This window comes from Lepidochelys olivacea, assembly GCF_965140295.1.
Source record: "Lepidochelys olivacea isolate rLepOli2 genome assembly, chromosome: 3".
Classification (NCBI taxonomy): domain Eukaryota; kingdom Metazoa; phylum Chordata; order Testudines; family Cheloniidae; genus Lepidochelys; species Lepidochelys olivacea.
Window position 1 is genome coordinate 131235143 of NC_140413.1, and position 17673 is coordinate 131252815.

At 44.9% G+C, this 17673-nt stretch overlaps 1 protein-coding gene across 1 annotated transcript in view; it reads left to right on the forward strand.

Moving 5' to 3' along the window:
- PGBD5 (piggyBac transposable element derived 5) overlaps window positions 1–17673 on the forward strand; it is a 93041-nt gene that overhangs the window by 59354 nt on the left and 16014 nt on the right. Inside the window, exon 4 of the mRNA XM_084623352.1 lies at window positions 12228–12408. Coding sequence (XP_084479478.1) covers window positions 12228–12408 — 181 coding nt within the window. The remainder of the gene's footprint in view (window positions 1–12227; window positions 12409–17673) is intronic.

Here is a 17673-nt window from a genome sequence, read left to right on the forward strand (position 1 = left end):
GAAAGCACTTGAAGTGTGAATTATTAGCAGCACTACTACAGGCATTGCAGATTGGATTTGCCTCCTCTAGGGAATGCCAAATTTACAGAAGGAACACTGAAGTTGGGTTTGAACTTGGGCCTGCTGTCTGTCCTACAAGCAGAGCCAGCAGGCTGTTTTTCCAATATATTTCCCGATGTATTTATTGCTGTTGAGGTGCTTTTTAAGCCAAGACTTTAAGTGCAGTTTTCTGGCTACAGTCCTGTGGTGGAAGGGTTTTCTTCTTCTTTCTGAGAGCATTTGCTGACACTGTTTAAATCAAAACCCTAGACATGCCTTTTGATTTCACTCTCTCTTGATTTCTCCCTCACCAACACTCTGGAATGCTTTACTTAACAGATCTGTGTAAATGTAAGTGATTAATAGGTCACTTAATAGTGCTAACTACACCCCCATCTGCTCACTGCAGACTGTTGGCACTACCAGAGCTGTCACTAGGCATTTTAGCACCTTGGGCAAGTGGAGCAAGCATATTTGTGCCCTCTATGGGGTTTTTTAGATAATGAGTTAGAATATTAGAGTAATGATAATGCATTTATTTTTGCATATCAGTACAGTATATAGACAATAAAAGCTACAATATGATACTTTTAGTTGCCACATTACTTTTCACACAGTCGTTTAACATCCCTATAGTATCCTCTGACACCTAAGTGTGGAGACAGAGGAACATATATTGCTGCCCCAAACGACCTTTGGTCCTGTTCACCCCAGCATGGCCACTAGGGTGATTGTGGGCCAAGCTCAAGTACCCGGTACTTAGTTGGAACTACCAACTGTCTCGGAGGATGCCATTCTTCCTGGTGTCCACCAGAAAGAGTTTCCTTGTATAAAAGTCCTCTTTCTACAACAAGCCTGGATCAATTAGAAGAGCTGAGAGGCGGTGGGTTGTTCCGGGCTGCCGTCCAAGCTCTCTGGAGGCTTTCATCTGCTTCCTATTCGGTCTGGAACTGTTCCCTTGATGCTGGAGACATCAGTTCCTCACTGGATTGTGGACCTAGGCTTGGTTCCTCTTGAAGCGATGTAGGGGATGGGGCTGTTTCCGATGACTGTGAACCACTCTCCGCTGGTGCACTTTGTTGGGGTTCAGGCTCCGGCTGAGCCTCTTGTGTAGGGTTATCGGCTGCTGCCTGTTCCGGGACTGGCTCTGACTGGATCCACTACTGCCGTTGCAGACGTTGGCATGGGGTCTGGGTCCATCACCTCTGACCGGGTCCTGGTAGAAGTTTCCGGAACAGAGCTAGGCAGGACGGCTTGCTTAGCCTGGCTGTGGGTGACCATTCCCACCCTCTTGGCTAGCTTCACGTGATTGGCCAAGTCTTCCCCCAACAGCATGGGGATGGAATAATCATCATAGACTGCAAAAGTCCACGTTCCTGACTAGTCCTTGTACTGGACAGGCAACTTGGCTGTAGGCAAATTGAAAGAGTTGGACTTGAAGGGTTGAATTGTCACTTGGATCTCTGGGTCGATTAAATTGGGGTCCACTAAGGAAGCATGGATAGCCAACACTTGTGCTCCGGTGTCCCTCTATGCGGTGACCTTCTTCCCGCCCACACTCACAGGTTCCCTCCGCTCTGAGAGTATCTGGGAGGTATCTGGGCCTGAGGACCTCTGGTGTGATTCCGGTGCAATGAACTAATCTGTTGGGGTTCTTGGGGCAGTTGGCCTTCACATGCCCCGGCTCGTTACATTTAAAACATCGTCCAGCTGACGGGTCACTGGGATGAGGTGGGTTGCTGGAGAATGGCGTGGCAGGACAATAAAGTGTCTGGAGTATTTCTTGGTGTGTAGTTGGGGCCTTGGGCTGCCCCTGGTAGTAGGGTGTGGTCTGAGGGTGTCCCTTCTGGTATCTGCTCCAACTGCGTCCAGGGTTGTTCCACTCTCCTCCCTCCACCCGTTTTGTTCTGGCTTGCCCCGCCTCTCTGGCAGTCTGGGACTGCTCATATCGATCAGCATAAGAAGCAAGACTTTCTGCTGAGACCATTTCCTTATCCCATAAACACTGTTTCATTTCCTCCTTGGACATATTCAGGAATTGCTCCTGAGCTATCAACTCACACATTCTGTCAAAGCTAGTGACACCCCTTCCTTGGACCCATTTATCTAACAGATCCTTCATCTGGTATAGATAAGCCACATTACTTAGTCCAGGCCCTCTCTTAAGGGTTCGAAATTTTATTCTGTATGTTTCAGATGTAATTTGAAATTGCTTTAAAACCAAATCCTTGAACTTACTATAGTCAGAAGCCTCATCAATAGGCATCTTATTGAACATGTCCAGAGCTCTTCCAGTTGATTTTGCGACTAATGTGGTCATCTTGTGAGCTTCAGGAATTTTATGGAGAGTGCACAGTCTCTCAAAGGTGAGAAAATATTCAGCAATATCACTGGATTCATCATACTGTGGACATAGTCGCTCCCATTTGTGGATTGTTGGGGAAGGAGCGTTAGGGTTATCCAGTAGATTTCGCTCAGCCCTTACCTTCTTCAACTCCAGTTCATGCTTCCTCTCTTTTTCCCTTGCCTCCATTTCTTTTTCCTTTGCCTCCATAGCTCTCCTGTGGGCAGCCTCTTGGGTTTTTTTTTCTGTCTCTCTCGCTGCCTCCAGTTCTCTCCTGTGGGCAGCCTCTTTGGCTGTTCCTGCCTTGGGCTCTGTCAAGTTTACCTCTCTGTTTTTAACTAACTTTACACCCGAGAGTTAGAAATCAAACAAAAAAACTTGGCTTGTCAAAATATATATAGAGAGAGAGAGTGTGCTGTAACTGGATACCTATGTTCTCTGATAGTGATTGTCAGCCTACAGAAAAATCCTTAAAAAAACCCTAACACCTTTGTCTCCAGGCAAATAGACAGAAAACCCCTTTAGTTGCTTTTTGTAGGTAAAAAACAGCAACTTCAGGTCTGTGAAGACTTGTGAATTTCCCTGCAGGAGGTTAACTACCCTGCCTTTAGGCAGAGAAAACTCCAGCTCACAAAAGACAATTCCCTTTTGTCTCTGCTCTCGCCCCCAAGCAGAGACAAAAAAAACCCTCTAACTGCTTTCAGCTTAAAACCTGCTTTCCAGCAGCCCAAAGGAAAAAAAAATTCCTTTTAAAATCTGTGCTTCTGGTTCAAAAAATCTCAAAAATGATTTCAAGTTAATCCCACCGCTCTGCCACCATGTCAAGGTTCCTTCCCCACTTTGAACTCTAGGGTACAGATGTGGGGACCTGCATAAAACCTCCCCTAAGCTTATTTTTACCAGCTTAGGTTAAAACTTCCCCAAGGTACAAACTATTTTACCTTTTGCTCTTGGACTTTATTGCTGCCACCAGCAAGCGTCTAACAAATATATAACAGGGAAAGAGCCCACTTGGAAACATCTACCCCCCAAAAAAATCCTCCCAAACCCTACACCCCCTTTCCTGGGGAAGGCTTGATAAAAATCCTCACCAATTTGCATAGGTGAGCACATACCCAAACCCTTGGATCTTAAGAACAATGAAAAAGCAATCAGGTTCTTAAAAGAAGAATTTTAATTGAAGAAAAAGTAAAAGAATCACCTCTGTAAAATCAGGATGGTAAATACCTTACAGGGTAATCAGATTCAAAACATAGAGAATCCCTCTAGGCAAAACCTTAAGACATAAAAACAGGACTATCCATTCCATTCAGCACAACTTATTTTATCAGCCATTTAAACAAAACAGAATCTAACGCTTATCTAACTGGATTGCTTATTAGCCCTTTACAGGAGTTATAACCGGCATTCCTGCTCTGGTCCGGGCAAAAAAAAAAAAAAAAAAATCCACACAGACAGAGAGAACCCTTTGTTCCCCCCCCCCCTCCAGCTTTGAAAGTATCTTGTCTCCTCATTGGTCATTTTGGTCAGGTGCCAGCGAGGTTATCTTTAGCTTCTTAACCCTTTACAGGTGAAAGGGTTTTTCCTCCGGCCAGGAGGGATTTAAAAGTGGTTAGCCTTCCCTTTATATTTATGACAGCTGTGGTGATCGTGAAATCAGATTATGCTGTACTTCAGCATGAGAGAGTGCCAATGCCAGGGTTACAGTGATTGGATGGACATATCACTGAGGTGATGGCCCCAATCCGTAAAGCATGCCAGGAACAGACTAGCTGGGTCACAGCCCAGAATGCGAAAAACACAGGTCACAGTAGACATGCTAAAATAACGAGGAGTCCTTGTGGCACCTTAGAAACCAACAAATTTATTTGGGCTTAAGCTTTCATGGGTTAGAACCCACTTCATCAGATGCATGCTTCGCCAGTGCATATCTCACCAGCAGCCCCAATCCAGATCTGCAGCTAATGCAGATTTCCCTATTGCTCTCTTCACCTGTACAGTAAATGGCTTGTATTATTGTCTGTTTGGACACAACTGAAAATTGTCCCTAGCCCAAAATTAGAGACCTTTAAAAAGAAAAGCCCAGTTGTGCTAGGCATCCAGGGCCAGTGTGCCATGAAGGTGTCAGTTCCCCAATGTGTGAGTGCACCTGGCTGGCCAGTTATTGGAGCATTATAACGATGGATCAGAGGGAGGTTCCTTATTCTGCTCTCTCTAACAAAGATTGACTGAGGCTGGGGCAGCAACAAGTAAGGGTAGGTCAGAGAAACAGGAAAACGCAGCTAAAGCAGGGAGCAGGACCTGTTTTATCCCTACTGACTATTGACTAAAAAGGCATGTTTTACTTGTGCAACGTTTACTTCTTTGTTTCTACTGTGGCTTCCCATAGCTGTAAATTGCAAGCAACCCAGGAATTCTTAATTTTTCCTCTCCGAACACTTCCTCCTAAGCATGGAAGCCATTCTGTCTCCTCCCCCCAGCTCTGCATTTTTGTGAACAGGACGGGTCGCTCATCCCATTGGGCTAACCGTTACCCTCTCTGCCACCATGTGGCAGCACCTCAACCCTGGCCTGAACCCCGGCTCCAACCCAAAATTTTGCTCCTCAGTCCCTTGCCTGTCCCTGCCTCCTGCTGTTTGACACCCCCCCAACCACCCCCGGCCCAGTCAGTTTCCACCCCCTGGTCAGACCCTGCCCATTTTCCCCCTAGTTTGCCTCCCTTTAACTTTAATTCTCAGCAAGGGCAGCAGCTTTAGTAGATGTTACTGAGCAATGAGCATGCTCAATAGGAGCCAAGCTGGCACTCAGCATCCTGCCTGCCTGCCTGCCATCCCACCAGGGTCTTAGTGCTGAGGAACCTGCTCTGGTTGTGATCACTTGCCCCACGATCCAGCAGGGAGGGAAGCCCTGAGCACCCTGGGCTCTGGCCCGACACCACTGGACCTGATCCTGCAAGGGTGGGGGCTGACACCACTGGGCCTTTGATCCTGTGTGCTGCCCCATTTTTACATCCCCAGTGGCTCTGTATCCTGGGCGGCTGCCCCGCTCAGGCCACCCTTGTTGCAGCCCTGCTACTAAAGGATTCAAAACAGATCTGTCGAAGCTTTTCATCATGCTAGGACACTTCAGGCTCTGTCATTCCTTTTGCTAGATGTCTCAAAGGGGATGACCAAGTACAAATGCCAGCTGAACTTGGTCAGTAACTACTTAAAGGAGGGGAGGGGGAAAAGTTATTAATAAGTAACATTTAGCTCTCATATAGCACTTTTTTCTGTAGATCTCTAAGTGCTTTACCAATGCAGACAAATGTTTTTATTATCCCCATTTTACAGATGGGGAAACTGAGGCACTGAAGTTAAGTGGCTTGCTCAAGATCATACAGTGAGTCAGAGGCAGGATGAGGGCCAGAAGCCAGGTCTTCCTATGCCCAGGCTTGTGTTTTATTCACTGGATCATGCTGCCTCTCCAGGTCAGCATACGCCTTCCTCTCTCCACTGAAACCTCTCCATACAACCAGCACGTGTTCGGGGGACCATGAAGAGAGAGAGAGAGAGTGTGTGTGTGTGTGTGTGAGAGAAGGGGGCAGGGATAGACTTGGGAAACAGCCACTGTTGACAGTTGCAGTGTCTCTTGTAGAAGCTATTGCTGAGCCAGGCTTCCATACGTACCTGTAGAGTCCTGCTCTGTACTCTCACGGGGGCGGGGTGTGGGGATGCATACTGGGAGCTAGTGAACAGCCCATGCCAGTCATAATCTTGTCTCCTCTTCATTACTTCTTCCATTGCTCTTTTCAGGTGTCATGTATTTCATCTGAGAATTGTACCCTGGGGTGTTTCAATTCTGTACAAACGTGGAATTTGCAGCTTCACAGTAGCTTTACATTTGCCATCAGAGCTTTGTATATCAACAGAATCACTTATATTTAGCTTCTAGGGAACTTTACAGATCTGTCATAATGTAGCTTTTTGTCCTGGCTGTATATTTTTGCTCCCCAACTTCTAGTGAGACCCTGTGTATCCTTCGCATGAATGATTTTCCACAAGGTAAAATCATCAGCACAGGTGCTGGGGAACATTATTGGCCTAGTGCTAATGTCTATTCCAAGACCCTAAAGCCGTGGTGGTGGCGGCGGCATCTCATCTCTCACGGTCTTTCTTTCCCCAGTAGCCTTTTAACAGTCTGCATTGTTTTCTCAGCCAAACATAGTTGCTTGGGAATTTTTGAGGCCTGGTCTACTTGGAAAAAGTTGTTGACTTAGCTACGTCACTGAGGGGTGGGAAAAATCCACAGACGAATTCTTCCTTCGACTGAGTTACCCCTGCTTGGCGGGGGGGGGGGGGGGCTAGATTACCTAGCCAAAGGGAGAACCCCTCCCATCAGCATAGGTAGTAGGTCACTGTAGTGCTTCAATGTGGACATCTGAAGCTGTGCTTCTCTAGCATTTCAAATGTAGACAAGCCCCTGGTGACAATCAGGTGACTGAATTCCCATTCTCTTGCCACCATGTGAAATGCCTCTCAAACTGTAATGTGTTTTCCAATAAACCTCTCATCAGGTGAGCCCAGCATTTCCAGAATGTGGTTGGGGTTTTTTTTTTTGGAGGTGGCAGGGGAAGGGGCTATTGGTTTTTGTACTAGATCAGCATATTGCTCTGGCATCCGAGGGCTATCCTATTCCACAATATGCTGATTAATAGTCTGTTCTGAGTCCATATGCACTCAAGTTCTATGGGATTAAGTGTTTTCCCTGAGTTTGCCATGAGCCATCTGTTCTTTTTCCAGACTTTGTTGGTTTCCCATTTCATTTCACTCACTGGCAGAATGTTCACTAGCACAACAGTGTGTTTCATTTTCATTAATGGCCATCTGAAATTTCACTGATTCTAGATATATATAAGTCATTTAGTCCCTTGTGTTGGTTCTGTATTTGAGCTCCCATTTTTAACTGCTTATCATGGGAGAAATGAGTCTGAGAAAACGTCAAAGATTAAGAGAGAAAAAATTGTTTACCTCTAGCCCAGAGTCGTTCAACCCAGATGGGTTTCCTTTCTACATTACTAACCTACTATTACTATTAATTATTTGTATTGGAGTGCTCCACTGTGTTAGGATAAGAGACAATTCTTGCCCTGAGGAGCTTACACTCTAAGTAGACAAAACAAAAAACAAGCACAGAGGTGAAGTGACTTGCCTAAAATCATGCAGCAGGTCAATAGCAGAGTTACAACTAGAACACACCTCTCCTGCGTCTAGTGCCTCACTCACTAGATCCTGTTGCCTCCCCTGCCTTGATATTTCTTCAATTCTTATAGCATCTCACATTAGCTGTATGTGGGATTTTTCTACAATATAAAAGGTTATGTTAAATGCTGCTGTCCAGTTCTGATTCCACCTCTGGTCTATACAATTGGCTCAAACTCTTCATAATATTAAAAAACAGGAACTATTTCCAGTACCCTTAAAAAATCTGTATTAAAGGAAATTGGGAAGGTGTACTGAAGAATTTGTATCACTTCACTATCACACAAAAATCTCATAGAACAAGCTTCTCTCTCATTAAGCTGTAATTGATTTACCAGCTTTACTTTGAAAGAGGGAGGGAAAAAAAACATGGGGTGAATTTATATTTCAAGGGCCAAGTTACAGGAGAGTTAACTGTCTGTCCATTTGTTGATCAGGCAGCTAAAAAAAAAAAGTTTTCCATCAAACTTAAATTCTGTTTAGAGGTTTGTTAGATTTTTTTTAAAGCAGTGCCTTGTTTGCGTCATATTTTTTCTAATAACTGGCAGTTAGAATGCACAAATGCAAGGAGTCTCATTAAATATATTCTCAAGCTCAGTTCTTAGATCAGAAAGAAAGCCCATGAAGTTGGGCAGTTTCATTTGTGTGCATTTTTACTCAGAGAATGCTCCAGCAACTTTTTTCCATAGCCTCCCAAAAGATTCTCTCAGTTTCAATTAGCCTTGGTCATTAACAACACTGCTTGCAGTTCTATAGCATCTTCACCTGAGCATCTCAAAGTGTATTCCAAATGTTAATTAAGCTAGAGTTTAAAAAAACAATCCACTCATCACTGTCAAGTGGGAGGGAAGTTTTCGGAGGCAATTTCTGCAGAATTTAAATTTTAATTGTTTCTAGCTCAGGGCTGGGAAAATAACCTTCAAAACATGAACCAAGACCGTGCTTTTTTCCTGAGACTTCACCCAGTTCCAGTGTCTCTGCTGCTGCTCATGGTTTTCCTGTGCAACAGCAAAGTGAAAGTAATGTGATTCTTAGTTTTACTGATGCTGTTCACAACCATATGGGCAGCAGTTTCACTGAGAAGAGTCATGCCAGGTTTACTCGGCTTACTAAAGCAGGCACCAGAGATTTTCATGAGGGAAGAGGATATAAATAGCAGAGACTGGGAGAAAGGAAAAGAAGTGGAGCCTACCAACTTCCCAAACAAATCTCAGGAGACTCTGGTGGGAGAAGGAAGACTAGAGGAAGCTCCTTCTCCCTTCCAGCAGCTAGGGGTACAATGGCTGCAGAAACAGACACTTAACAGCCAGTGGCTGCTCCTCAAGATGGAGATGGCTGTTGGACTATAGTCTCTGCAGCAGACTGTGCTATGAAAAACTGCAGTGGTTAATTGCAATGGCAACTGATCCATAGCTACTGAAAAATGTCACACAGTAAAATGAATTTTCCAGAGACTTGAGAAATATCACTTCCACGGTCTTTGTAAGAGTGCCTGTGCTTTAGACTAGACTTGCTTCTGGAAATAGATTGACACACAAAGATAATGTAGTTTCCCATGGGAATGCATGGGTGTAACATTCTGCTGGGGTACCCACAGCCATGTTACCTCTCTGCCTCAGCAAGAGTGAGCTTTGCTGGTGATTAGACGGTGTGTGTGTCAGCTCCCTGCCACACTAGTCTGTCTTTCTCCCCAGAAAACTCCTCAAGGCTTTCCTGGCCCAAACCTCACCTAGCAGGTAACAATCTGTGAATTTCAGCCTCTGAACTGTTCAGAGATGTATCTTTGCAATGCACAGCCCCTGCCACTGTACATTTGCAGAAGATATTAAGTTTGCTGCTCTTTTAAAGAGTCAGTACATTACAGTTTATTAACTAGGGTATACACACCCCTTCCTTCAAACATAGCACTGACTTGGTTTAAAGTAAAACAAGTGTATTAACAAAAGGACAGGTTAAGTGATACCAAATGGAAGGGATAAAGATAGAAATGGCTAAACAAACAAACAATAGTAAAAATATACTTTCTAATGGCTGAGACCTAACTTAACAAGCTACAGACTTTGTTCAAAGTAGCTTCCTCATCAATCGTACCTTTCCAGCAATAGCTGATTACCTCTTAGCCAGGATCCCCAAACAGTCAAAGGCACCGGTTTTCCAGGTCTCCTCGGGTGAAAGGTAACCTAGAGGTTCACTCCCTCTCGTTATAGTCTTCTGAAATATATCCCCAGCTAAAGGTCCTTTTCCCTGCTGGCTGTGGGGTCCATGTTGCCTCTCCCCCACACACTCCATTGAGAATTTTTACAACACAAATTATATCTTCCTGCAACCTCAGATACAAATGAATAGCCCATTGAATATAGCCACACCTGGTTTCATCACCACCACCTTTGAAAAGTCTGTGTCTTTCCTGTGCTTTCCACTGCTGAGCAGAGTCTGCTGGGAACTGATTTCTGCCAGATATGCTTTTTTGAATTAACTAAATGGCCCATATAAGTTTAGCAGTGGTGGAAGTGCTGGTGTGACAGCTTTCAAGACCAAAGGCCCCTGTTTACTGTAAGACCTCAGAGTTACGGACACCTCGGGAATGGAGGTTGTTCATGACTCTGAACAGGACACTGTGGGGTGCTCCTCGGGGTGAACTGCACAGAGCAAGGGCTCACAGCTCTGCAGGGCTGCCTGGCGAGTAAGGGTGGGGACAGGCAGCCGATTCTAGCTCCCTGGCTGCAAGGGTGATGAGTGAGGCACCCTGGGGCACTGCAGTGTCAGTGGGCACGTGGTGCAGGCTGTGGCCCTTTAAAACTGAGCTGCTCCTCCAGAGTGTAACATGCAGGCAGGAGCTCGGGCTCCAGCTCCAGCAGCTTACACTCCAGGACAGGTTTCAGTAGCAGTTCAGGAAGTTTCTTTCCCCGGCTCTGAGCTTGCAAGTTTGTCCCCCTCCCAGCCCAGGGCAGGGAAGAGGTAAACAGTGTTTACTGCCTCCTACCTGTAAGTGGCTGCCCCGGGCCATGAGGGAGTAGGGGGTGAGGGTGGGGACCTGCAGCCCAGATGTGCCTATCTTTAAGATGCAATACAGGCACTGTATAGTATTTGAAATTTTTTTTTGTCTCTGCTGCTGCCTGATAGCTTACATCCATTGTTAGTTTTCCCCTAGTGCCCAACTAACGTGTCATAACCATTCCCAGAGTGACCATCTGCAGAGTGAGGCACTGGTCTGGCCTCTGTGCCATTTCAATCCTCCACCTCTCAACAAGCAGGCCAGTTGTGCTATACATACTTGTCCACTTGCAAATCGGACTAAGGTCATCAGCAACTCATTTAACTAGAGGCAAACCATTCCTGCCATTGCATATCCACTTAAATGGCCTTGTGTGGATGGTGACCAAGTATTATGAAGGACAGAAGGAACATTGCCTGGACAATGGTAGCTGTTAGCTTTAAGATGCTGTATCCGTAATACAGTATCTGTAAGGATTGTAGCCAGCTAGAAAGGAGCCAGATGCTTAAGACTGTTAAAGCCAGTTTAATGCACCCTTTTTCCCTTGTTCAGTCTGTTTTGATGGGTTGTCTCTAAGTCATGATCTGGACAAAAATGCTGAGAGTTAGGGTATGTCTGTCTACACTACCCACTGGATCGGCGGGCAGCAATCGATCCAGCAGGGGTCGATTTGTCGCATCTAGACTAGATTTAATTGGGGATTGGTCCTGCTTTGAGCAGGGGGTTGGACTAGATGACCTCCTGAGGTCCCTTCCAACCCTGATATTCTATGATTCTGTGATCCCCAAGCGCTCTCCCGTCAACTCCTGTACTCCACTGCTGCAAGAGGCACAGGCGGAGTCAATGGGGGAGCGGCAGCAGTCGACTCACTGTGGTGAAGACACCATGGTAAGTAGATCTAAGTACGTCGACTTCAGCTACGTTATTCATGTAGCTGAAGTTGCGTAACTTAGATCGACCCCTCCCTCCCCGCAGTATAGACCAGGGCTTAGAGTGATCCCTGAAGATTCCAGGTAGAACGTAGGGTTGGTATGTAAGGACACCACTGGCTTGTACTGGAGAAAGTGTCATGCTGGCATCAGCGTGGTCATGTCACCCTTTAGTGTCTGCTGCCAGAGAATATACAGCTGAATGCCATTACAGTAAAGCCAGCAGACAGATTCCTTCTGGTCATCTGGTAGAGGCCTGTGTTTTCGGAGCAGAAGGTCCCAAGTTCTCCCTTTACTGACAACAATGAAGTCTATGTAGGATCAACACAACATACAGTTTTCTTTAGGAGTCATGGTTTATTGCTGCCAGACAAATGCTTTTCCAGCTACATAATAGCAACAGCAACCTCAAGCAGCCCTTAATCTTAGGCATAGATCTGTATTTCCCAATAGCTGCCCCAGCAGAAAATTCCAGACCTGCCCCAGCTATTCCAAAGTCATTTAAAGGCAAACAGTCATAAAAGGTTATTAAGGGTTACATTTTAAACAGGTATCTACTGCCTTTATTTTTCAACTCCTCTCCAGTGAAAGCCAAGCAAGGGGTTTGGCAACTGCATTGCTCCTGCCAGACTCATTCTAACCACATTGCCTTGTCTTCTTGTTTCTACTTGCTCATTAAGATTTATGTCCATCTAAAAGAAGGAGGCGGTGCTGACGGACTGGATGCTTTGAAGAACAAGCCCCAACTCCACAGTATGGTGGCCAAGAGCCTTTGTCAGAATGCATCAGGAAAAAACTACATCATCTTCACTGGCCCTAGCATTACCAGCCTGAACCTTTTTGAAGAGTTTGAGAAGCAAGGTTTGTGACAGCTGATCCACTGACTGCTCATGCTGACAGGCTTGTGACTATCCTGCTGCCAGAAGTCAGCAAATAACCCAGAAGTGTTTTTGATTGAGGCTTTATCTCCTCACGTAGCCATGAGAAATCCTGAGGGTAACTTAGTCTGTTCATTACAAGGGGACCTGCAGAGATTATTTAAGCTGATCTTGAGCTTTCCTTTGAGTCTTCATCATGTAGAAAGAAGGCTACTTAAAAAAAAAAGTGGGGGGGAGAATAGAGGGCTCTGATTTTTTTTTCTCTTTTACCTTAGGAATTTAGACTCTGTTTATTCCTGGGTTTTTTTCCTGGAGGACTTCTTGGGGGTCTTCTATATGTGTGGGAGTTCTTACTTGTGAAAGGGGTGTGGGTGAGGGGGGGATGTGCTGAGCCTTTAACTAAGGCAAGGTCTACCCCAGAAACTTTTGCCAGTATAATGTCAGTTGGGGAGCCATTTTATTTTTTAATGTACAAGCCCTATGGTAGAGACAGTTGATAGCAAAGCACTCTTTGCCCATACAAGCTGCACCTACACTAGAAGGGTTTGCCCATGTACCAGTACAGACATAGGTATAGACTAGAGTTAGACCCAAGTGCCCATTAATCCGTGGTGTTAAATAGGTGTTGTACAAGTGAGCTGAATTTCAGATGTGCTGAGCATTCACAGCTCCCATTGACTGCAGTTGTAGTCGTAGATGTTCCCACTCTGAAAATCAAACCCAAAGATTTTAAAACAGTTAGTGAACATCCACTCTTTTCCAGTGATGCAACTTTTTCCACTAGTTCCCCAGTCACCAGGGTCTTCCCTTGTAAACAAGATTTGAATTTCTAGCATCAAGAAGAATTTCCTTTGTAGATAAACACTTAAGCCATTTCAGTTGAAATAAGGGATTACTAGATCCTTAGACCTAAAACTGAGACACTTGGAAAATGATCCTTTGTGCTGACAGATTTGTGAAAGAGAAAGAAGGGGATAATATTCTCCATTTTGTCTCTGGAATCGCAGTAGAGAAGAATCCTGGCTACTGAACCACCACAGTATCTCTCTCTCACAGGTAACTCAGATTAGCTACAGTAGTTAACTACTCACGGGCCTTGCACTGAAGAGAACTCAGATTACCAACTGTTAACAGGTAGCGGACACACTAAATGCCTTCTAGAGATTCAAAGTTAGGTACATTATCTGATCAAAAATGAAAACCCTATGAAGCATTTTCAGTTCCTGGTTCATGTTTTGTTATGAGGCTCCATGCGATTTTGTGATCCATGACAACTGCTTCCTCTGCATTCCATTCACTAGCAGAAATGATCCTGGGTATTGAATTGGGAATTTAATTTTGGGAGACTCAGAGCAGATTTACTAGCTTTTTGGTAAGTAGCTTGGGTGCTCCTTACAAAGCAGGTTGCAGTGGGGACATCAACGCACTGTGTTAAACAGGGACATTGGGTTATTTGGCTTTTATGTTTTGGGTGATAAAGGCTAGCTCACTGGCTTGGCACGGCATATTGAATTGGAAGGCTTATGGGACACTCAGGGAAATCAGACCTTTGACATGTCACAACAGTGGTGAAGTCAATCAAGAGCCCTGGAGGAGATTGTGCACTCCGACCCTACCCACAGAGCCAAAGGTAATGTACTATGGTCAGCACTTGCTGTTATCCCGCAGCATTAGCTGTGAATTTGGAGCAGAGCAGAGATTTGCCAGTGGAAGGCCTAGCATCCCCCATAGAAAACAATTCTCCTGGTGTGTGCCAATTTCATGCATTCAGGCCGAACAGTGGCATCAGGTTGATCAGTGATCTGTTAGCCAGTAGTAATGCCTAGCTGGGGAATTAAAGCCACACAAGGATAAAATGCAACTAAGGATGAGAGCCTCATGAGAAAACCTGAGGAACCTGCTTCGCTATAGAGGATGAGAGCAACCTTGCAAAATTAAGACACATTCCTAACATATTGGATTAACTTTTGTTGTTCTAGGGAAATTACAGTTCCTGGGCTAGAGCTGAATGAATAGAGGTGGAGAAAAAAAAATTCACAAATATTTGAGTCAAAGGAATTTCTATTCATCCATCTTTGCAATGCTTTCATAGTTGTTTTTTTAACATGGGAAGTGGGGAAAGATTTGAACCAAGACTTAACAAAAAAAAACAAAACAAAACTAGTTATTAGGCACCTTAGTAGTTGGGTGCCTGAACTGACACCTTAAAAGGGCCTGATTTTTCTGAAAGTGCTCGTCTCCTGTCCTCAAAGTCAGGGCCTTTAAGAGTCCCTTCCATTGGAATCCAGAGTATAGGCACCAATCAATCAAGAAACCACTGTTCACTTTTGGAAATCTTTGGTCAAGGCTTTTGTGGAGCCTTCACTATAAAATTACCTCCCCTCTCTCTGTTTCACAACTACAATATTACTGTTCTGAAATTAGTAATAACCTTAATTGTACCACCACAAAGTGTTTCTGGAAATATAAAAGGATGTCTGCAACACTCAGTTCCCAAGAACTCATTAGGTTTCCACCATGGGCGTCTTCTGAAAAATAAGAACGTCTCTCTGACCGTTTCTATAAAAGAACTTGATGTAAGTCTATTTTATGCTCCATGGTCATAAAGGTAGATGTATAATTTTCTGGTTTCCAAGTAGAAAAGGAACCAGGCACTGAAATGGCACAGGAAATGCAATTCTGCGAGGCGTTTCAGGTGTGACTGGAAGTAGAAATACCAGAAATGTTATATGAGAGCCTGCCCTGGTGAGATTCAAGCTCACTCATGAAGTTTAGATGCCTCTGTTTGTGAGCTGAACCACTGAGCTGCTTGAGATTCCCCATCTAAGCACAGACTTTGTGGGCTACTTTTTTAGTTTGAAATAGATATGACAGTTGGAATGGGCCCTGTATGAATGAAGCCCATACGTGCTGGAACTAGGGGTGCTGAGGGTGTTGCCGCATCCCCTGGTTTGAAGTGGTTTCCATCATAGTGAGGGTTTACAGTTGGGTTCAATGGCTCTCAGCACCCCCACTATAAAAATTGTTTCAGCATCCCTGATGAAGCCCTCTTACATTTCCGTCTGAAGAAAGAATGTTACCATTAACTTATGAGTAGGGCCCTACCAAACTCACAGTCCATTTTGATCAATTTGACAGAGTGTTTTTAAATTGATCAATTTCAAGTTTTCAGCTGTTTACATCTGAAATTTCACAACGTTGTAACTGTGGCAGTCCCAACCCAAAAGGTACCTAGTGGTGGGTCTGATCTGCCCCATTTCTCCCCCACAGGAGCCCTGCAGGGGAAGGACAAGTCCCATCCCCCCCTCCGGGCCAGTGGAGACTCACAGTTAGGAGGCTCCTGGCTCGGGCACTTTCAGCAGCAGGAACCTCCAGAGCTGCTGCCCTGTAGCAGGGGGAGGCACTTGGAGGTGGGTCTGATCTACTCCCGAGAGCGGCCATGCAGGGGAAGGACAAGTTCTGTCCCTCCCCAGCCCGGCGGGGACTTGCAGCAAGGGGGAGGTCAGATTTCACAGGGAAAGCCTTATTTCACAATCTGTGACATGTTTTTTCACAGCAGTGAAATTGGTAGGGCCCTACTTATGAGAGCAGGACTAGGGCCCATTCAATCAGACTTCTTTTGAATTCTGTAAAACTTCATTTTCTTCTGGACTTTAATAAAACATGTTAAGCATTTAATTAATTTTGGACCACACCATTGTACCAGATGGGCTTAATTTTTATTGCTGCTATTACCATAGCAACTGGTTGTTTTAATTACAGCTTTTAAAAACCTTCACAAATTACATATGCCATCCTCTGCAAGTGGTGATAGTAAATCTGTAGCTACCATATTTGTCACCACTTTGTGTTATGTAAGGAGGTGCTTCATTATTTTTTCCTGAGAGATGTGCAAGATGGTTCCCATTCTCTTGTGAAAAGAGCAAAACAGCTGCTTGAGTCTTTTGCAAGCTTACGTGAGCTTAAGAAAAGGCTGCACTTAATTACCTCCCTCAGACCTCAGCAATCCTAAGAACAGTAATGTACTGGCTCGAGCGGCTGTGTACTACTGCCCTCTGCTGAAGAGAATTAAAATGGCCATTCAGTGAGTCATAGACCCTAAATTCGCAAAAAGAAAAGGAGTACTTGTGGCACCTTAGAGACTAACCAATTTATTTGAGCATAAGCTTTCGTGAGCTACAGCTCACTTCATCGGATGCATACTGTGGAAAGTTTAGAAAATCTTATTATATACACACAAAGCATGAAAAAATACCTCCTCCCACCCCACTCTCCTGCTGGTAATAGGTTATCCAAAGTGACCACTCTCCTTACATTGTGTATGATAATCAAGGTGGGCCATTTCCAGCACAAATCCAGGGTTTAACAAGAACGTCTGGGTGGGGGTGGGGGTAGGAAAAAACAAGGGGAAATAGGCTACCTTGCATAATGACTAAGCCACTCCCAGTCTCTATTCAAGCCTAAGTTAATTGTATCCAATTTGCAAATGAATTCCAATTCAGCAGTTTCTCGCTGGAGTCTGGATTTGAAGTTTTTTTGTTGTAAAATAGCGACTTTCATGTCTGTAATCACGTGACCAGAGAGATTGGTGTGTTCTCCGACTGGTTTATGAATGTTATAATTCTTGACATCTGAGTTGTGTCCATTTATTCTTTTACGTAGAGACTGTCCAGTTTGACCAATGTACATGGCAGAGGGGCATTGCTGGCACATGATGGCATATATCACATTGGTGGATGTGCAGGTGAACGAGCCTCTGATAGTGTGGCTGATATTATTAGGCCCTGTGATGGTGTCTCCTGAATAGATATGTGGGCACAGTTGGCAACGGGCTTTGTTGCAAGGATAGGTTCCTGGGTTAGTGGTTCTGTTGTGTGGTATGTGGTTGCTGGTGAATATTTGCTTCAGGTTGGGGGGCTGTCTGTAGGCAAGGACTGGCCTGTCTCCCAAGATTTGTGAGAGTGTTGGGTCATCCTTCAGGATAGGTTGTAGATCCTTAATAATGCGTTGGAGGGGTTTTAGTTGGGGGCTGAAGGTGACGGCTAGTGGCGTTCTGTTATTTTCTTTGTTCGGCCTGTCCTGTAGTAGGTGACTTCTGGGAAGTCTTCTGGCTCTATCAGTCTGTTTCTTCACTTCCGCAGGTGGGTACTGTAGTTGTAAGAATGCTTGATAGAGATCTTGTAGGTGTCTGTCTCTGTCTGAGGGGTTGGAGCAAATGCAGTTGTATCGCAGAGCTTGGCTGTAGACG